Below are 19481 nucleotides of genomic sequence, written 5' to 3'. Positions count from 1 at the left end.
GATAACATTTCAGCCATAATTGTAGTGTTTACCAAAACTGTTGTATAAAGGTTGCAATTGCTCATTTCGGAATATTTTGAGCGCACCCATCAAATATTACTTAATTTTGCCTTAACTATTAATAAATATTTGTGATGCTAGTCATTAATGTAACGTACCATTGCAAAAAAGGGTTAGAAATGTGCAATTCCTAGGTGATGTACTTTCTTTGAACACCAGTGTATGTATTGATGGGATGACACTTTATCCCCATGAAAAAAAATGTTTGGTCTATTAATGTACTGTTGTCACAAAAATACTAATTAAACTAGAGTTTAATGTATTATTATAATAATTTACTAAACTAGAAAAATACTAATTAAACTAGAGTTTAATGTATTATTATAATAATTTAATAAACTAGAGGCTACAGACTACATTTCTACATCATCTGTATGAAACCATTTAAAACAACAAAGACAAAATATGGTTGAAATCAGCTACAGTGAAATCGATCTGTTAAGAAACAAATTGATTATATTGGACAGGTCAACAAATAGCCAAACAGTTCATTTCTTGATTTGGTAGGATGTAGACCATTTTGTTGTAGCTAATTTTAACCCTTATTGGCATGATGATGGGATCATGCAGATAAATCAAAAATGAAGCTTGTAGCCTCACTGTAGTTCAGCAGATTATTTTACTGGTGTAGGAAACCATATTTTATATACACCATAAACTGAAATGTATTCGTGGGAATAAATTGTCCTCTGTTTAGATAAGTGATTTCAATTGTATTTATCAAGATTCCAAGTAATATTCTTCACACAATACATTATATTCCGTTCATGTTTCTAATGCAAATAAGAGCAGTGGAACCATTACCCTTGGCAAATATGATTATGACCAAAAAATTATTATACTTCTCTTCTCCAGGACTGAGACACCTATTCCATTCTCTCCAAGAACATAAGCAGCTAAACTGAGGAAAAGTCAAAGGCCCTCCTAAACAACCAACAGATAATTCACCTCTCTCACAACTGTAAACACTATTTTCCTCATTAGTAACTACTCTGTCTGGGTTAAGTTACTGGTAAAATAGTCACTTAAATCACGGTAATATATTTACCTTTTCAGATCCCCCCAGACCATTTAAAACAACAAGGACCTATTACAAATTATCAAGATCCTGAAGCTTCAACTGTACAACGTAAGTCTTGACATTCGCCAACACATGAAATATGACTTCCCAACTCTTCATCCATTCTTGCTTGATTAAAGTGATTGAATTTGTTATAGCCTTATCAAATAAAGCTTTTTATTACACAATAATCTCTCTCTTTAAAGGTAAGCTTTCAGAAATTATTTATAATAGAAACTATTTCAGTTTTAAATGGTATACAAAATGAAAAAATTTTCAGTTGTTTAAAACTGAAATAAAAATAATCTATTCTAAAATATGCTTATATAATATTATACATACGTTAATTCTTGCAACTTATGGCTCTTTTCTTGCTCCTCTTGTTTTAATTTTTCATAGTCTTGCTCTAGCCTTTCTTTAGCTAACGACAACTTCTGGTTGGCACTAGTAAAGTTACATAAAAATTAATCAACTGATTATCAGAAGAAAATTCATAAGCACATAAAAATGCACACAAAAGTAATGATATATTCAAGTTTCCAAATTTATCCTTTATAAATGAAACAAATTATTCATACAGATCAAATAACCAATGCAAATGAGCACCTGTGAATGTCATTCAAATGTAGGTGGTTTGAACTAAGTTGTCTGACCATGCCTCATCACATGCTCAATTATGCACTGATACCATGCACTTATGATATCAATTCATCTGGACCCAAGTCAGCAATTTGTGCATAAATCATCCATTATAATAAATGCTATTTTTCATGTTACTGGTATCATAGAACTTCTATAATACAAGTCAGTAAAATTTGGTATGGTGCATTATATTATAATGCACCAGAATTGTTTGTGTAGTTATAAGTAAAGCATGTCATTTCTGAAATATGCAAATTCTCAGGATTCAGGTCTGGAAGTCTCGCTGGTTATTCAATTTGGGAAATATCCTTAATCCAAAGAAAGTCCAACTAAGCTTTACTGTCTTATTGTCCATTACGAGAAACTGGGGCCAGCTGTACCCCTAAAAAGTACGATATAGGATTCACGAATTTTGTCCCTATTTCTTACACCAGATTTCTTAGAGCTTAACTTTCTTCTGTCCCTTTTCCACTGCAAGGTTCCGTATTTTTTGTTTTTCCCCTAAACATATCAATTGTTTCTCATTCAATTCTTTCCATTTAGTCCATTTTGGAAATATTTGAAAGGCATTAAATGTTCACTAACTGGTGGTCCCCATAGTGTATCATCATTATAATGTCTCTTCATTTTTAATTTGTTTGATTTAGATCAGTATTTAATGAGGAAAATTTCCTCATCTGACAATAAGTAATAACCTGAATAATGTGGTAATAACACAAACTACTACAGCAAACATGAATTCATGCTCTACCTCTATTTTTTAGTTTTGGGTATTACTGTTAAAATGTCTAAAGAATTTATTACAGTTCACTGAGCTGTACAGAGAAAATCCCTGTTAATCTAAAGCAAAATTGAGAGACCATCCAAATAAAACTTTAAAGAACAAGGTCTATAAAAAAACTGATGTGAATTTTGATGGATTATCCATGTCACATTTCTATACACCAATCACACTGATCTGATGCATAAAATAATCTGCTGTAAAAAATCATATCTACAAATTAACTTTCACATAAGTTTTATTTGCAGTAATTTATGTAAATTTTTTTTACTAAAATTTAATACTAAATTTTTTTTATACAGCGAAGCTGTCATGCTTACTCTTCTTTGTTTCATTCATAATGCTTTATATAAGTGTTATCATGAATTTATTATATTCATGGAGCAGTTTTGATTCTTACACAAATATTAAATCCATATTTTATATTTCTTTTAGTGGATTTAGGGAAAAAATAAAAACAAAAGAAAATTTTATCTAACTAATTCTACTGTACTGATTTTTATAAAAACTACATATTTTTAAATTACTAAATATAAAAATATACATAAAAAAGTATAAATAAATATATACAGTCGAACCTGGTTATAACAAGCACAGAAATAACAATATCACAGCTGTAATGAGCAAAAAGCCATAACGATTTTAATTTATGCGTAATCCCATACATCGGTCACTGTTATAATGAGCATACTACATGGATATATCGTACAAATTTTGGTAACTACATTCTTAATTGCTCAGGATCGAAAAAAGCAAATTCTTGGAATAGATAAAAATGAAAAGGGCGACTTAGTTTTTATGACCAACCACATCGCATCGGATTAGCGGCTGGTTTATGACCTTGTCCTTTCAGGGACAGGGGCTATACAATAGTGCATTGGTGAGAAACTTGTCGCATTACTCTATTTACAGATAGTCTTGTATTCACTGAACCATAAATTTATTTCGGGACTTCTAAGAACTTGTATGCATTTTGGGACTTCTAAGAATATACAGATCACTCAACTGTCATTTTAAATAAAATCAGTCAGAAATGAACCCTTCCTTCGGAAACACGTCTACTAACAAAAGAAAGTGTCTCTCGATTTGTGAAAAGTCAAATTTATTCGTGAGTTAGAACGTGGTGCAAAAAATGAAGTGTGTAAACGGTAATGACATTGTGAAAGAATAAACATGTTTACATATCAGCACTGGAAAAAAACATGACCGATAAAAAAATTTAGAAAGTGAGAGGTTACAAACGTCGATGAAGCATTGCTTCGATGGTTCACTACACAAAGGAGTGCAGGATTTCCAACAGACAGTACGATATTGGAGGCCCAAGCGGAAAAATTTGCTAAACAATTTGGACACGACAATTTTGTACTTAACAACAGTTGGCTGGATCGATTTAAGAACCGAATACAAGCATATTAATACAAATAATATGTAAGTATATACTAATACTGTATTATTTTTTCTGTCTAATATTTCTTTTGTTTTTTTGAATCTATAATTTTATAAAGTTATTGAGAATTTAAAAAAATAGGAGGCAGATTTAACTCATCACTGATATAGTGAGTAACAGTTATGATGAGAAAATTTTGTCGGTCCCTCGATGCTTGTTATAACCGTCTGTGCGTGCACGTGCATGTGCATAATTCAAATTATATCCAAATGAATCGAAGAATAGACAGCAAAAATAAATGTAAAATAAAATAAAAATAATAAAAATTAAGATAGTAAAGCAGACATCAGTGGCAGCATGCATGCAAAAACCACGTGTATATTTAACTTAAATAAAAAGTAGGATAAAAATAAAATAAAATGTGTGCCAGTATAGTGGCAAACCAGTACAGTGAAGATGAATTTAACATATACAACAACATTAAACATGAGAATAAGGGAGGGGAAGGAATATAACAAAGAATAGGGTACTGTTCGAGAAACTTTCCTAAATAATTTATAAAATGAAGTCCAAATTAAAAGAAATTTAATGGCGCCCCCATAATGGCATTGGTTTCTGAATTACGTGAAATATCACTATATGTAAACGTATTCTGCCAACATTATATATATATATAATGTTGGCAGAACATAATATTCAGGGTGTCTCAAAAATATTGGTACAAACGTTTAGGGGAGGTAGGTAACATCTAAAGGAATGTGAATCGCATAGGAACCCATAACAGGAAACGTCACCATAAGTCGGTAGACAGCGCTGTTCATCAGTTCACGAGAGGGAAAATTTCTGGTTTACTCATTCAAGCAGTAGTCGCCGACGAAGAGCATGCATCGATATACGAACTGTGAGCTGGCAGACATGCACCTAGTGTATGGATTAGCAGATGGCAATGAACGAGCCGCTCAACGAATTTACGGAGAATGCTTCCCAGACAGACATGTACTGGACCACAGTTTGTTTGCGCGTGTGCATCAAAATTTGTGTGATTATGGGTCATTTAGAGGTAACAGGAGTAGTGCGGGTAGACTACGTTCGACGCATGCTCCCGCCATGGAAGAAAGTGTTGAATGCCATCCAGAATAATCCTACTACCAGCACACGTGCCGTTGCCTCTGTTAGGAGTGTCTCGTTGCAGTGTACAGCATGTCTGGCACAACAATTCCTTACGCCCCTTTCATCTCCAAAGGGTTCAGTTACTGCTCCCCCAAGATCATCCTGCACGTGTGGCTTTTGCACAGTGGTTTCTCCAAGAAAGTGTTCAAGACTTGAATTTTCCAGCCTATGTTTTGTTCACAGATGAGGCTTATTTCATTCGGGAAGGCTTATTCAATCAGCACAATGCTCATGTGTGGGCTCACGACAACCCACACGGTGTGCACCCCCAGGCGGCACAACATCGCTTAGCAATAAATGTGTGGGCAAGTATGGTCGGTGACTGCTTAGTCGGCCCATACCTGTTACAATCCCGCATGAACTCCGCTAAATATCGGATCTTTCTTGAAAAAGTTCTACCAGGGTTACTTGACGATGTTCAAGCAAATGTGAGACGCAACATGTGGTTTCAATATGACGGGCACCTGCCCATTATGGAAGGTGTGTTCATGACCATTTGAACAGGCGTTTTGGGGGTCAATGGATTGGCCGTGGTGGACCCATTGCTTGGCTCCCACGCTCACCTGATTTATCGAACCTTGATGTCTTTCTGTGGGGGCCCTCAAATCTATCGTGTATGAATCGCCTGTGGAGACGGAAATGGATCTCATGGCGAGACTCATCTGTGCTGCTGCTACTGTCAAAGAAACTGTTCGACCGTGTCCGCCAATCCATGCTGCGGCGGTGTCATGCATCAGGTCTCATAGTGGAACCTTCGAGCATCTGTTGTAACATCGTGAAATGCATCCATCTCGTACTCCATTGTTAATATTATGTCAAATAAATGTTTGCCACTAATTACTGTCTTGTGTTATTTCTGCTTCTTGTGCCTCTGCTACTATTTTCCCATGACGTTTCCGGTTATGGGTTCCTATGTGATTCACATTCCTTTAGATGTTACCTACATCCCCTAAACGTTTGTACCAATATTTTTGAGACACCCTGTATAATGTTTGACACATGACCCCTTTCATAAAATTTCCCTATTTTTCTCTGAACTGCTTAGTTTGCTCCTTGATAATATAATATTACTACAATATATATATATATATATATATATATATATATCCAAGTATGTAAAAAGAAAATAGGATTGTTAATTTATATCTATTTTATAATATTATTTCTAATCTGTAATATTATTTTGTCACAAATCTGATTAATGCCATCAAAAATGATTAAACATTATATCCCTCTGTATATTATTTGAGTTAAGTTGTAATGTATAACATGGCTAGTAAAATAGCTACTCAAGAAAAACCAAAAACCTATACGGGTGCTAAACGTAGCCTCGAAAATATATATATATGCCAAAAATAACATAAAATAAGCAATACAAATGTACAATTAAAAAGTTAATTATAGGCGATCAGATACTATCATTCGGACAAGTTATGCTGGACGATGACTACAGAAACGGATAGCTCGTTAATTATGGTTGATACATTGAAAGGGCTAGCCCTTGAAAAAGTCCCTTTCAATGTATCCGATTGCCTATAATTAACTTTTTAATTGTACATTTGTATTGCTTGTTTTATGTTATTTTTGGCATATATATATTTTTTCCAGGCTACGGTTTAGCACCCGTATAGGTTTTTGGTTTTTCTTGAGTAGCTATTTTACTAGCCATGTTATACATTACAACTGAACTCAAATAATATTATATATATATATATATATATATATATATATATATATATATATATATATATATATATATATATATATATAAGTGTTACAAATGAAAGTAAAATGAAATAAAAGTAAATATAGATGGAGAAGTTATTAATCACAAAATGCCATGCCTAGTTGAAGAAAGTAAGAGAGAAAGAATTTTAAGAACCTAAAAAAAAAAAAAAAATCATTAAGTAGAATTAAGGTTGAATTAATGCCGAATTAACAGGCATTATGTACAAAAGCTGGAAGAAAAAGAGGGGAGGGTAATAGAGATAAAAATTAAATTCAAAAATTAAAATTATAGAATTAAAAATTTAAAATTGTTTTAAAAATTAAAAATTGGTACATAGATCAGGTATTTCATCAGGGGGCTACACCTGATCATGTACCAAACACTGTGTTTCTATGCAAACTCATGTTGATGGAGAAGCTATTAAAATGAAATAGATATGAAAAAAAAATAATAATAAAATTAAAAAATTAATCTCCAGAAACATGAGTAAGGCAGCCCCAACGCAGTGTGTTTAGATTAATAGATTGAGTAGAAAGTATGTAAGAACGCAGTGTGTTTAAGTGGAAAGTATGTAAATTAAAAGTATGTAAAAAAATAAAATAATAATAAGTAAATAATAAATAACAATGTAGTGGTATAGAAAAAGGAAGCAGTGCAAGGTAAGGGAGGAAAAAGAAGTTAAAAATATAGAGGCGAAGATAGTAAGAATAAGAAAAGTGAGAATGTCCGAATCACCCTCGTATTACACTAATAGTTCAATGGATGGAAAAACGAAGAGCAGAAAGTAGAAAGATGTAAAGAGAAGGAAAAGAGTTTAAAGGATACTAGGCAAGCAGGGTGCGTAAGTACCCAACCTTATAGAGAGGGCCTTGGCTGTGAGAGTGTTAGTAGAAGTGGAAATTAATACCGCTAGCTTGTGGTTGTTTGTTTGTTTGGAGCATTAGCAACTAAGGCCATATTGCTCAGGGATATGCGGTGGTCATTCCCTGACCTTTCCGCATCCTCCGTATTTGGTGGTGACGGGCTCGAACCCCGGTCTAATCAAGAAGCGTGTGCTACGCACTGCTGCTCCTTCCCACCTGGCTATGGAGGCGCCTGCTAGCTTGTAGTGTATATTTTGAGTGATAGATATGTGAAATATATGATATAAAATATAAAATATGAAAAGAAGAAAAATTAAATACTTATGATATTTAATTTTCTTCATTATTACGAACATCTATATATTCATAACAACCCGAACCTTAATTTTTTTGCATTCCGCTACGTTGATGACATTCTTATTCTCAATATTCATTTTGAAATTATTGTAAAATCCATATATCCCACTGAACTCACTCTCAGCTGGTGCTTTAAATGATCTCTACATCAAACTTTGCAATAATGACATTCCAAGTAATTTCTTAAATTTTATTATAAAAAATTTCTCTGATTTTATTAAACAAAAATTCGGTTTCACCATGTTCCACCTTGATTAGGGTTAATTTGATACCTGTATAGTTGTAGTTGTACATTTGAATGGTTGTATTTCCACTGCTTGGAAAGTGATCACACCTTATGACTTCTATTAGAACGATGTTCGTGTTCTTTCACTTCTTAAGTTTTTCTTCTCATTTTTTTAATTTAATATTACCAGTAATTACTTATGATCAATCTTATTTTCTCTATTTTACTTTGGCCACATGGGCTCCCATAGTTCTTCTCTTCGGAGCAACTCCACCATCATTGTCATAGTTCTCCCTCTGTTTACATTCCATTCTTATTAATCATATTTGCATTTGTACCTTATTAATCATGATCGCATATTTGTATCTTCATTTTTGATTATATTCCACCCAACTTGTTTCTACCAAATATCATAAGTATTTAATTTTTCTCCTTTTCATATTTTATATCATATATTTCATATATCTATCACTCAAAATATACACTACAAGCTAGCAGTATTAATTTCCACTTCTACTAACACTCTCACAGCCAATGCCCTCTCTATGAGGTTGGGTACTTACACACCCTGCTTGCCTAGTATCCTTTAAACTCTTTTCCTTCTCTTTACATCTTTCTACTTTCTGCTCTTTGTTTTTCCGTCCGTTGAACTATTAGTGTAATACGAGGGTGATTCGGACATTCTCACTTTTCTTATTCTTACTATCTTTGCCTCTATATTTTTAACGTCTTTTCCCTCCCTTACCTTGCATTGCTTCCTTTTTCTTTACTGCTATCTTGTTATTTATTATTTACTTATTATTATTTTATTTTTTTACATACTTTTAATTTACATACTTTCGACTTAAACACACTGTGTTCTTACCTACTTTCTACTCAATCTATTAATCTAAACACACTGCGTTTGCATTCTTACATACTATCTACTCAATTTATTAATCTAAACACACTGCGTTGGGGCTACCTTACTCATGTTTCTGTTTCTGGAGATTTAATTTTTTTTTTTTTTTTTTTTTTTTTTCATCTATTTCATTTTAATAGCTTCTCCATCAACATGAGTTTGCATAGAAACACAGTGTTTGGTACATGATCAGGTGTAGCCCCCTGATGAAATACCTGATCTATGTACCAATTTTTAATTTTTAATTCTTTAATTTTTATTTTTGAATTTAATTTTATAATTTTTATCTCTATTACCCTCCCTTCTTTTTCTTCCAACTTTTGTACATATGATTAGCCTGTTAATTCAGCATTAATTCAATCTTAATTCTACTTAATGATTTTTTTTTTTATTATTTTTTTTAAGGTTCTTAACATTCTTTCTCTCTTATTTTCTTCAACTAGGCATGGCATTTTGTGATTAATAACTTCGCCATCTATATTTATTTTTATTTCATTTTACTTTCATTTGTAACACTTATTTATATACCTGTATCCTGTTTTGCTGCTGGGCGCATTCAGGTACACATACTGGTTTTCTTTCTTTCTTCTTTTCGTTTTCTTTTTCCTTCCACTTCTTCGTTTTCATATTTCATGTGTGTGTGTGTGTGTGTGTGTGTGTGTGTGTGTGTGTGTGTGTGTGTGTGTGTGTTTTAAAGGAAGCAACAGTTTAAGATATTAATAATAAAAATAATAATAATGGTTTATGGACCTGGGAGACTGTTATATGCAGAAAGTACCCAACAACCATAATTACTATATAAGTTAGTAGTAGTGAAAGGCAATGTGCTAACGTTACATACTAGTAACGCTAAGTATGGAGAACAAAGGGCAAACGGAACCGAAATCGCTATCATGGTGAACAAAGAAGAGTGCTAAGATAAAGGAGAAGTAATAAGAATACCCAGTGCCTTTTTCGAGGGCCAGCCGCCGAAATCAAAGGAAGAAACGCCAGTAAATGGATAAAGCCTCTGTTTATGACATGAAATACATGCTGCACGTGGAGCATGTGAAAAGTAGATAAAGTTAGTTAAAATTAGGTAAAGTTAAGGTTAGTTAAAAAATATTTTAATTTTAATCATGTGGCATGCGTATATTTCATGGCTGATTCAACAGAGGCTGGAGTAAAAGGATTAAAAGAATAACAAGAACATACAGGAGTGCAGTAACAGTCAGAAGACACCTCTTCAAAAATGGACTTGTAGCCCGTCTACAAGCTTTCTATAAAAAGCAAGAAATGGGATAACTTACTGGGGTCATGTAGGTTGTGGAAATCTGTACTGCTGTGGAGAAATAAAAGGTTTAAATTGAATGTGGGCTACAGTATATGGTATAAACTGGCGACCCCTGGTGTGAGAAATCAAGAAAATTTAAAATTAAATAAGTTGGGCTAGTTAACCCATGCGTCGCAAGTTGGAGAAGTATTAAAATAAATTAAATTAGCGAAGTAGTAAATTAAATTAGTAAATTAAAATTAATTAAACCAATTTTGTTACGAAGGTAAAAAGGGGTTAGTAGCAGGGTTACTGGGTTTAACCTTTTAAGGTTAAACCCAGTAACCCTGCTACTAACCCCTTTTTACCTTCACTTGTTTAACCTTTTAAGGTTAAACAAGTGAAGGAATACCGTCCCAGGATAGAAAGAAATAATAGGCTAGCAAAGTAGCGGTAAAAAGTCGCTGTACTTTGTATAGGCAAGGAAAGTGTTTTAAAGCAGAAAAGGAGCAACTCAGGTATTGCATTCGGTAAACTAATACCTCACGAGAAATAATAAAAATATAGGAGGTAGTAGTAGTGGCATGTGATGCAAGAAAGCAACTGTATGAGCTTATGCAGCATCGGCAAAAAAAAAAAAAAAAAAAAAAAGGAAGGAGTATAAAGAGTACTGAAGAAGACAAAAGATGGTGCAGGGCAGTTTGGGGTTGCTATACCCGTTCCTATAGTAGGTTCTGTGAGCATCCTTCATGTGTTTATGTATGGTATATGAAGATAAAAAATAAAAAGTAAATAAATAAATAGAGAGATAAATAATAATATATAAATGAATACTCCTATAGATAGCCAATCGGGAGGTACAAGTTTTCTACACTTGTAAGACCCCAAAGAGGCTGGAAATATTGACTATACATATGTACAACCTAGCTGTTATGGAATATTAGTTAGCCATGGTATTATTGATATCAATAGTACAGTTAATCAATTTATTATATTTGATAACACAGAGAGCTTTTTTGATGTGGTAATATAAGTAGGCAGCCGGAAACTGGTTGCTTAGAAGCTTGCTATACAGGTTTCTTATGTTGCTAACTATCAGTTGTTTGCTATTGCATATCGTGGCTATTGATGATTTCAGATAAGATGTTGGCATATACTTAATTTAATTTACTACTTCGCTAATTTAATTTATTTGAATACATCTCCAACTTACGACGCATGGAGTAACTAGCCCAACTTATTTAATTAATTTATTAATTTTAAATTTTCCCGATTTCTCACACCAGGAGTCGCCAGTTTATACCATATACCGTAGCCCACATTCAGTTTAAACCTTTTATTTCTCCACAGCAGTACAGATCACCACAACCTACACGATCCCAGTAAGTTATCCCATTTTCTTGCTTTTTATTCTTGTTATTCTTTTAATCTTTACTGCCAGCCTTCTGGGTCAGCCATGAAATATATGCACACCACATGATTAAAATTAAAATAAATTTTTTTACCTAACCTTAACTTTACCTAATTTTAACTAACTTTACCTAATTTTCATGTACTCCACATGCGGCGTGTATTTCATGTCAGAAACAGAGGCTTTATTCCTCCTTTGATTTCAGCAGTTGGCCCTCAAAAAAGGCGCTTGAGGTCACAGGACGAGCGGCACTAAGTTATTCTTATTAATTCTCATTATTTCTCCTTTACCTTAGTACTCTTCTTTGTTCACCGTGATAGCGATTTTGGTTCTTTTCGTCCTTTATTTTCCATACTTAGTGTTACTAGTACCGTAACGCAATGTTAGCACACTGCCTTTCACAACTGCTAACTTATACAAAGGGTACTAGGAAAGTTTTGCAATACAGCTTTATTTAATTTTTTCAAAGTAATTTCCTCTACATTCAATACACCTCTCCATCCTCCGAAACCAATCTTTAAACCAGTTCTACCAAGTTTCACTAGGGAGTAAAGCACACTCGTTGTCCCAAGCCTGTAGAAGGTCCTCATCACTGGAAAACCGCCTCCCTTTTAGCTTCATTTTCACATGCGGGAACAGTGCAAAGTCGCAGGGAGCAAGGTCTGGACTGTAGGGAGGGTGCTCGAGAAGTTTCAGTCCTGTCGTGGTCAAATATTCGGTGCAGGCTTTGGCACGGTGAGCTGCAGCATTATCATGATGGAGGTACCAGGTGTCCATTCTTGACTTTGGCCACAGGTTCTTCATAGATCCAATGACTTTAGGCAGGCATTGTTCAGTATACCACTTAGCTGTGATTGTCTTCTGCGTGTCCAAAACGACACGTTGCACAATTCCACTCGATTTGAAAAATACAGCTATCATTTTCTTCTTTACAGATCGGGATTTTCTGACAATTACGGGTGTGTCGTCATCATCAAAGACCCAAACTTTGTTTTGAGCCTTGGTCGGCAGATCGTAATAGTACAGCCAAGTCTCGTCACCTGTCACGATGTTGTTCACATACCGAGATTGTCCCTTATCAAACTTTTTTAACATCTCCCGGCACCAAGTCACACGTCGTGTCATCTGCTCTTCAGTCAGTTGATGCGGCACCCAGAGAGAACAAAGTTTCTTCACGTGCAAATGATCTTGCAGAATCGAACGAATTGCTGGTGCATTTAGGCCCAAAGTATCCTCTATCTGTTGGTAGGTCACTCGCCTGTTTTCGTCAAGCATTTTCCTCACAACAGTAAAGTTTTCCTCCGTAACTGACGTTCGTGGCCTTCCCGGCCTCTCAGAATCCTCCAGAGTGAAATTTCCCCTTTGGAATTCTCTATACCACCTGAATATCGTTGTACGATGTGGACAATCATCATCTAGTGCAAGAGTCATTTCTTCTAAGCACTGGTCTATGGTTAAACCACGCACGAAATTATACCGCAAAACTGTCCTTATCTCATTTCGTGACCACGATGCCATCGCAAGCACTTTACACTCTCACTACTAATGAATAACTGAGCCCATCGACTTGCCGCGGCGGCTACTATGCACGTATGAACATGTCTCAACATGCAGCAACAAGCAGCTTCCTGTGATTCATTGTTGTGTCATATTGCAAAACTTTCCTAGTACCCTTTGTATATATATATACAGGAACTCCTGACTCACGTAATACTCGACTTACCGAAATTCGACTTTAAGTAAGTTTTTGCTGGCCGATGCAAACTTCGTAGGAATAAATGGAGGTATCTTGAAAATATCGTAATGTGAACCCAATAACACATTCGTTTTTTGTTTTTTTTTGTTTTTTTTGTAATTTGTTTTAAATCCTTGGAAATTGAAAATTTTGCTATATTACTAAGCTATTTATCTCTCTAAAAGGTCATATTTATAATGGAAATTGCACTACACTGTCATCATTATCACACATTCCCATTATAAGAAAAATTTTGAACGTCTCTGTGATATTTTTCTAAAGCAAGTTTCTGGAGGTTACGTCTGAAAAACAATAAAAACAATTTGCACTTTCCGGTTTATTGGGCTTTAAAACTATTAGTGCAATAAATTATAAACAGGTAGTAAACTCGATCTTATTGCATTTGTGATAATACCAATAAGTGCAATTGTGTGGATTTTTATGTTATTATGGTGAAATGTGTTCCCCTTCACTGAAATCTTCAATCATATAAAAAACAAATTTTCAGAAACTTCTCTTCATTCCTATTTACGTATATTACAATGATGAAGGGAAAGGAACCAATGGAAAGTGCAAGTGCTGGCAGTGCCAGGAAACCAAACAAAATTGATTTAAAAATGAAGATGAAAATTATTAAGAAGCACGAAGCAGGACAAAGTCTGTCATCTATTGCAAGGGAATTAGGTCTCGCTACTTCAACAGCGAATACTTTTTGAAGGGACAGTGCACGTATAAAAGAACATATTAAAGGATCAATGCACTTAAGATCAACAGTGATCACAAAACAGCATTCAGTGTTGTGTTGTGGTATCCAATCAGATTGATCAGACACAACTACCACTTAACAAATCCATGCTGTGACTGCAGTATAACTGCATTCTTGTCTAGATGGTCCTGAATTACTTCTTTAACCAGTGATTCCATTATTTTCCCTGGAAAAGAAGTCAACAGCTCACAGGTCTGTAATTACTCGTGTCACCCTTTGTGAATTAGGGATATATATTTTCACATCTCCAGTCCATTGGGACCACAACTGAATTCAAGGAGACAATCATAATCATGGCTAAAGGTTTGCTTATCTCTTTGCTGTCTCCCTTAATATAATTCGATAGATCACATTCACCCCAGGTGCCTTTTTTTCTTTTTTTTTGTTTAACTTTAACAATTTCTCTTCCACTTTTCCCTTAGTTACCACAAAATCTTTAAACATAAGCATCATATCATTGAATGAAAATGAAGCCAAATCTGATGACACAATCAGCCCAGATGGATCAATCGCTATTGCAAACAAGAATTTATCCAAATGGCAGATCAGAGTTCATATGGATCATATCTCATAAGAGTCCATCTTTTTTGTGTGCCCAACAGGTCTTTTTGCATCAGGTTTCTTGCCTTGGAGTGAACAGAGCATCTGCAACTTAGCTACTACAGTCAGTATGCTACAACGAATGATGTACAATGAACGAATGCTACAACTAGCAGTTTTTATCAATAAAATCAGGATGCTACAATGAACACAGATGCTACAACAAATGTGGAGGAATGCTATCGGCAGATGTAGCACATGCATGTGCATGATGTGTCGGGGCCTTCCCGCTTTGATTAGAGCTTCAGTTATCTTAGTTATCGTTTGTAAGGTTCAGTTATTAGTTTAGTTATCTGCTTATTTGCCCTTTAGCAGTGAAAATATATATTTTTAATTATTCTGTTATATAATTTTAGCCATTAGCCGGCAAAATAGCATGAGAAAGCTAATTAACTTAGACATTAAGAAAGAAATAATTTCCAATCGAGAAAGTGGAAAAAGTGTAGGAGATCTAAGTGCTGAATATGGTATGGCTAAATCAACGATCAGTACAATTTTAAAAAACAAGGAAGAAATAAAAAGTGCACAGGTGATGAAGCAGTTCACATTGTAATAACACGGAAAAGATGGAAACTTTTCTATTAGTATGGATTAACGAAAAATAAATGGCAGGTGATAGTGTCAGTGAGGTGATTATTTGTGAAAAGGCCAAATAATTGTTTGAGGAACTTGGTGCTAAGGCTCCTAGTAAAAGTGCTGTTTCTGTAAAGGAGTTTTTTTGGCACCAAGGGGTAGTTTACCAGATTTAGGAAAAGGACTGGATTACACAGTGTTGTGAGGCTGCCAGTGCAGATAGGATGCTGCTGAGCAACACTGTGAGAAATTTAAGAAAATAATTGAGGATGGAGGCATTCTTTCGCAGAAGGTGTTTAACTGTGATGAAACTGGCCTTTTGTGAAGAGAATGCCACGCAGAACATATATCACGAAGGAGAAGACCACCGTGCCTGGCCATAAACCAATGAAAGCCCGGCTTACATTGCCCTTTTGTGCCAATGCTTTGGGTGACTGCAAGGTCAAACCACTGCTCGTGTACCATTTGGGGAACCTGGGAACCTCAGAGCTTTTAAAAACATCAGGAAAAACTGCCTTGGAGTTTTGTGGCATTCCAACCACAAGGCTTGGGTGACCAGCAGTCTTTTCTCCAACTGGGTGACTGAGGTGTTTGGTCCCACTGTCCGTGACTACCTTAGGGAGAAGGACCTTCCATTGAAGGTTCTTTTTGGTCATGGACATTGCTCTATAATTACCAGATGAGTTCAGTTTTATCAAGGCTCTTGCCACCTAATACAATGCCTCTCCTCCAGCCTATGGACCAGCAGGTGATTGCAAATTTTAAAAATTCTACACTAAGGCACTGTTCAGGAAATGTTTTGAGGCCACTTCTTCCAGTGATGTGGCTCTGAAGGACTTTTGGAAGGGTCACTTCAATATAGTAGATGCTGTTTTCCTAATTGTGGTTGCTTGGAAGGAGGTTTTCTGTTAGGTGCTTGAATTTGGCTTGGAGGCCATTGTGGCTTGAAGCTGTGGCTATCTCCAAGGGACTTTGAAGGCTTTCGACAGTTGGAGGAAGAGCCTGTTGTGCAGGAAATTGTGTGTCTGGGCAGTTCTATGGGCCTGGAGATCAATGAGGAGGACGTGGAGGGCCACAGGAAGGAGCCATCATTTGAGGAGCTAGCAGAGCTTCACAATGAAGAGGCAGAGGCACTGAAGAAAAGGAAAGCTTTCAGAGACGAGAACAAGGAAAAAAGTCACAGCATTCCAACAGAGGACCTTAAAGAGATGTTCTCTTGCTGGAATAAACTGTCCAAACTTATAAAAGATTATCACCCGGATATTGCCGCTGTGTAAATGGGCCTTAATCGTGACACCTTGATGGCCCACTTTTGAAGGGTCCAAAAATCCAGGATAAAGCAGTCAACCCTGGATTTATTCTTCAAAAAGGTGGACAAACGCCCTCCAACTGATGAACCTCCCACAGGACAGTCACCCAAGATGAGTAGGAACGATGACTCCTCTCCTTCCACCTCTATGATTTTTTATAATTTTTATTAGGGAAAGTCTGTTTATATTTTTCACTGGGAAAATATTGGTTATGATTTATATGTGCGAAATATTTTTTGCTTTTATTATGAAAAATTCAATTACAGTTTTCACTAAGATTGTTTATGCTTTTTATTAGGGAAAGTTTGTTCATATTTTTCACTAAGGAAACATTGTTTATGCTTTTCAAATTTTAAGTACAGTGTATAAAAGTTAAATAAATTAATTTTATTTTATTTTTACGCTTATATTTTTAATTTTGTATTATATTTTTCCTGTTTAAATCGTATTGGATGGTAACTTTGCTCTAGACTGTGGGCCTGGAATGGATTACCCCTAAATACATATATTTCAATGTATGCTGGAATGAACAGATGCTATAACAAATGAGGTTCTAGAACCAATTACGTTCGTTCTAGCATACCCTCACTGTAGTTGATAAGTGTCTTGTTGAAGCCAATAGGCTATCTTATGGGTGAAAAGTATAAATTGATTATTTTAATCAAATTGCTCTCATATTGCTCAAATTGCTACATATTTATTTTATTAAACTACAAAGCCTGAAAGTAATTAATATAGATTTGATAGCACCTTATACACAGAGTGAGTAAAGTACAGTAACTTAAATAGAGATGGTAAGATTTGTGATAAACTGTAAAATTCACAAAACAGTGACTAGACAGACATTCTTGCTCTGAAAACAGCAAGCAGATTTGCACTAGTGTACAATAAGGCTTAATGTAATGTGACTGTTAACAAGAATTAGAAGTGCAGATCTTCACAAACAGCGAGCACGCGCGCACACACACACACACACACACACACACGCGCGCGAACATAATTCAACTGACCTGAAAGTGTGATACATACAACCAAGCTAAATTTGCTAAAAAGTAAAATTACTATGCTTAAAAATCAATGCCAAGCATATTACAAATGGCAACATAACAAGTAGTACTCTCATGTAAAAATTACCCAAATCAAATAAAACTAGTCTGGTGCGCACTCTTAAAATATAAAAAACAATGAATAAAATATAAAAATTAAGAGTAGTATAATAAGTTTTCTTACTCTTTTAACTGATTAATAGCAGAATGCTTTTCAGATATTTCATCCCTAAGTGAAGCCAACTGTTTCTGATGAGAGTCTCTATGCTTTTCTATCTGCTGTTCCAAAGCCTCTTTCATTTTTTCTGCAGTATCCTTTTCTTTTTCCTTTTCTTTAGACGTCATAATATGCATCTCTTCTACATATTGAAAACATTTAACAAAAAAATTTAACTCAATTAGTGATTCAAATATATGATTGATTTGACTTAAAGAGTCAATCTATCCCAAAAAATGTTTCAATAATCAGTAAGAATGGTTACTATGAATTTTCTAGCAATACTAGGGTAAAAAAAAAAAAAAAAGCTGATAACAAATTTTGCTACTCCTCACTGATAAAAGTCTTGGTTTTATGTTTCTAAATAATTCATTTAATTTTTTTTCAAAAATATAATAAAAATATTTTAAAATATATAAAAACAACATTGTAAAATTTTTGTTCAAAAATATTTTGAAAACTACTATTTTTATTTTTATGGGAACCCCAAACACGAGAGGTATTAGAACCCATAGTACTTATAGCACCGTTGAGTTTTCAGTAATTAACATACTTGCCAACTGAGTAAGTGACACAGAGTGAAATGGGATAAAGCACTGGATAATTATGAACTAATTTCCTCCACGTAACTGTAAACATGACATAAAAAAAAAAATAAATGTACTATAGCAGGGATGGCCAACTTAATCTGTGATGCAGTAGTAGAAATTTATTTCTACTTTTTTGTTTCAAAATGTGCTGCGATCTACCATCAAGAATTTCATTGCACATGATTAAAAAAAGTTAATCAACACATTAAAAAATTGTTCTTTATAAATTTTAAAATTAAATACAATTCAGAATTCTTATTTAAATTCATACATATTTAAATATTTAATTTATGTGAAGTTGTGTGTTCATGTCATTTGCCACGCTTTCAAAATTGGGGATATACTGAGATAAAGCCAACTGTAAAGAGTCTTCTGTATGCAAGTCCATAAGAGTAGAGCAATTCTTTGTCTTTGTTTCGAATACGAAAAGGCGGATTCACATAGATAGGTGGAAACAAAACAGGAATTTAAAAGTTCACTTTTTTTTTTAAATTTGAGTACTTTTCTCGGCAAACCCATTTCTAAAAGTCTTTTTTTCTGATGATCTGACTTTTACGAAGATATAAATAGATTTTTCGCAGATAGATTTTTCGCAGTGTAATAATTTCATTTTCAAGTAATATTTTAACTCCAGGTGGTCTTACCAAGAAAGGCTTAAGTTCTGCAAATTGCAGGGTCTGGAGAGTAGGCACTTGCAAGGTGATTTGACTGAGGTGTGTAAGGCCTTTAATGTTTCAGCAGGCTCAATGCTGATGGGAGACTTCCGTTTGTTCAGATTACGAACCTGAGGAAAGACAGTTGTAAA

At 34.6% G+C, this 19481-nt stretch overlaps 1 protein-coding gene across 3 annotated transcripts in view; it reads right to left on the bottom strand.

The window, feature by feature from the left end:
- Window positions 1–19481, bottom strand: part of LOC150090678 (kinesin heavy chain-like) — a 400102-nt gene that overhangs the window by 113272 nt on the left and 267349 nt on the right. For all 3 annotated transcript variants that reach the window (XM_090372178.1, XM_090372181.1, XM_090372188.1), the window contains exons 18-19: window positions 18054–18228; window positions 1463–1564 (exon numbers count right to left, since the gene is read on the bottom strand). In XM_090372178.1, the coding sequence (XP_090228304.1) occupies window positions 1463–1564; window positions 18054–18228 (277 nt within the window). The remainder of the gene's footprint in view (window positions 1–1462; window positions 1565–18053; window positions 18229–19481) is intronic.

This window comes from Mastigoproctus giganteus, chromosome 1 (genome assembly GCF_048544385.1).
Source record: "Mastigoproctus giganteus isolate SK-2022 chromosome 1, ASM4854438v1, whole genome shotgun sequence".
Lineage (NCBI taxonomy): Eukaryota > Metazoa > Arthropoda > Arachnida > Uropygi > Thelyphonidae > Mastigoproctus > Mastigoproctus giganteus.
This window is presented reverse-complemented; position numbering and strand designations above follow the sequence as displayed.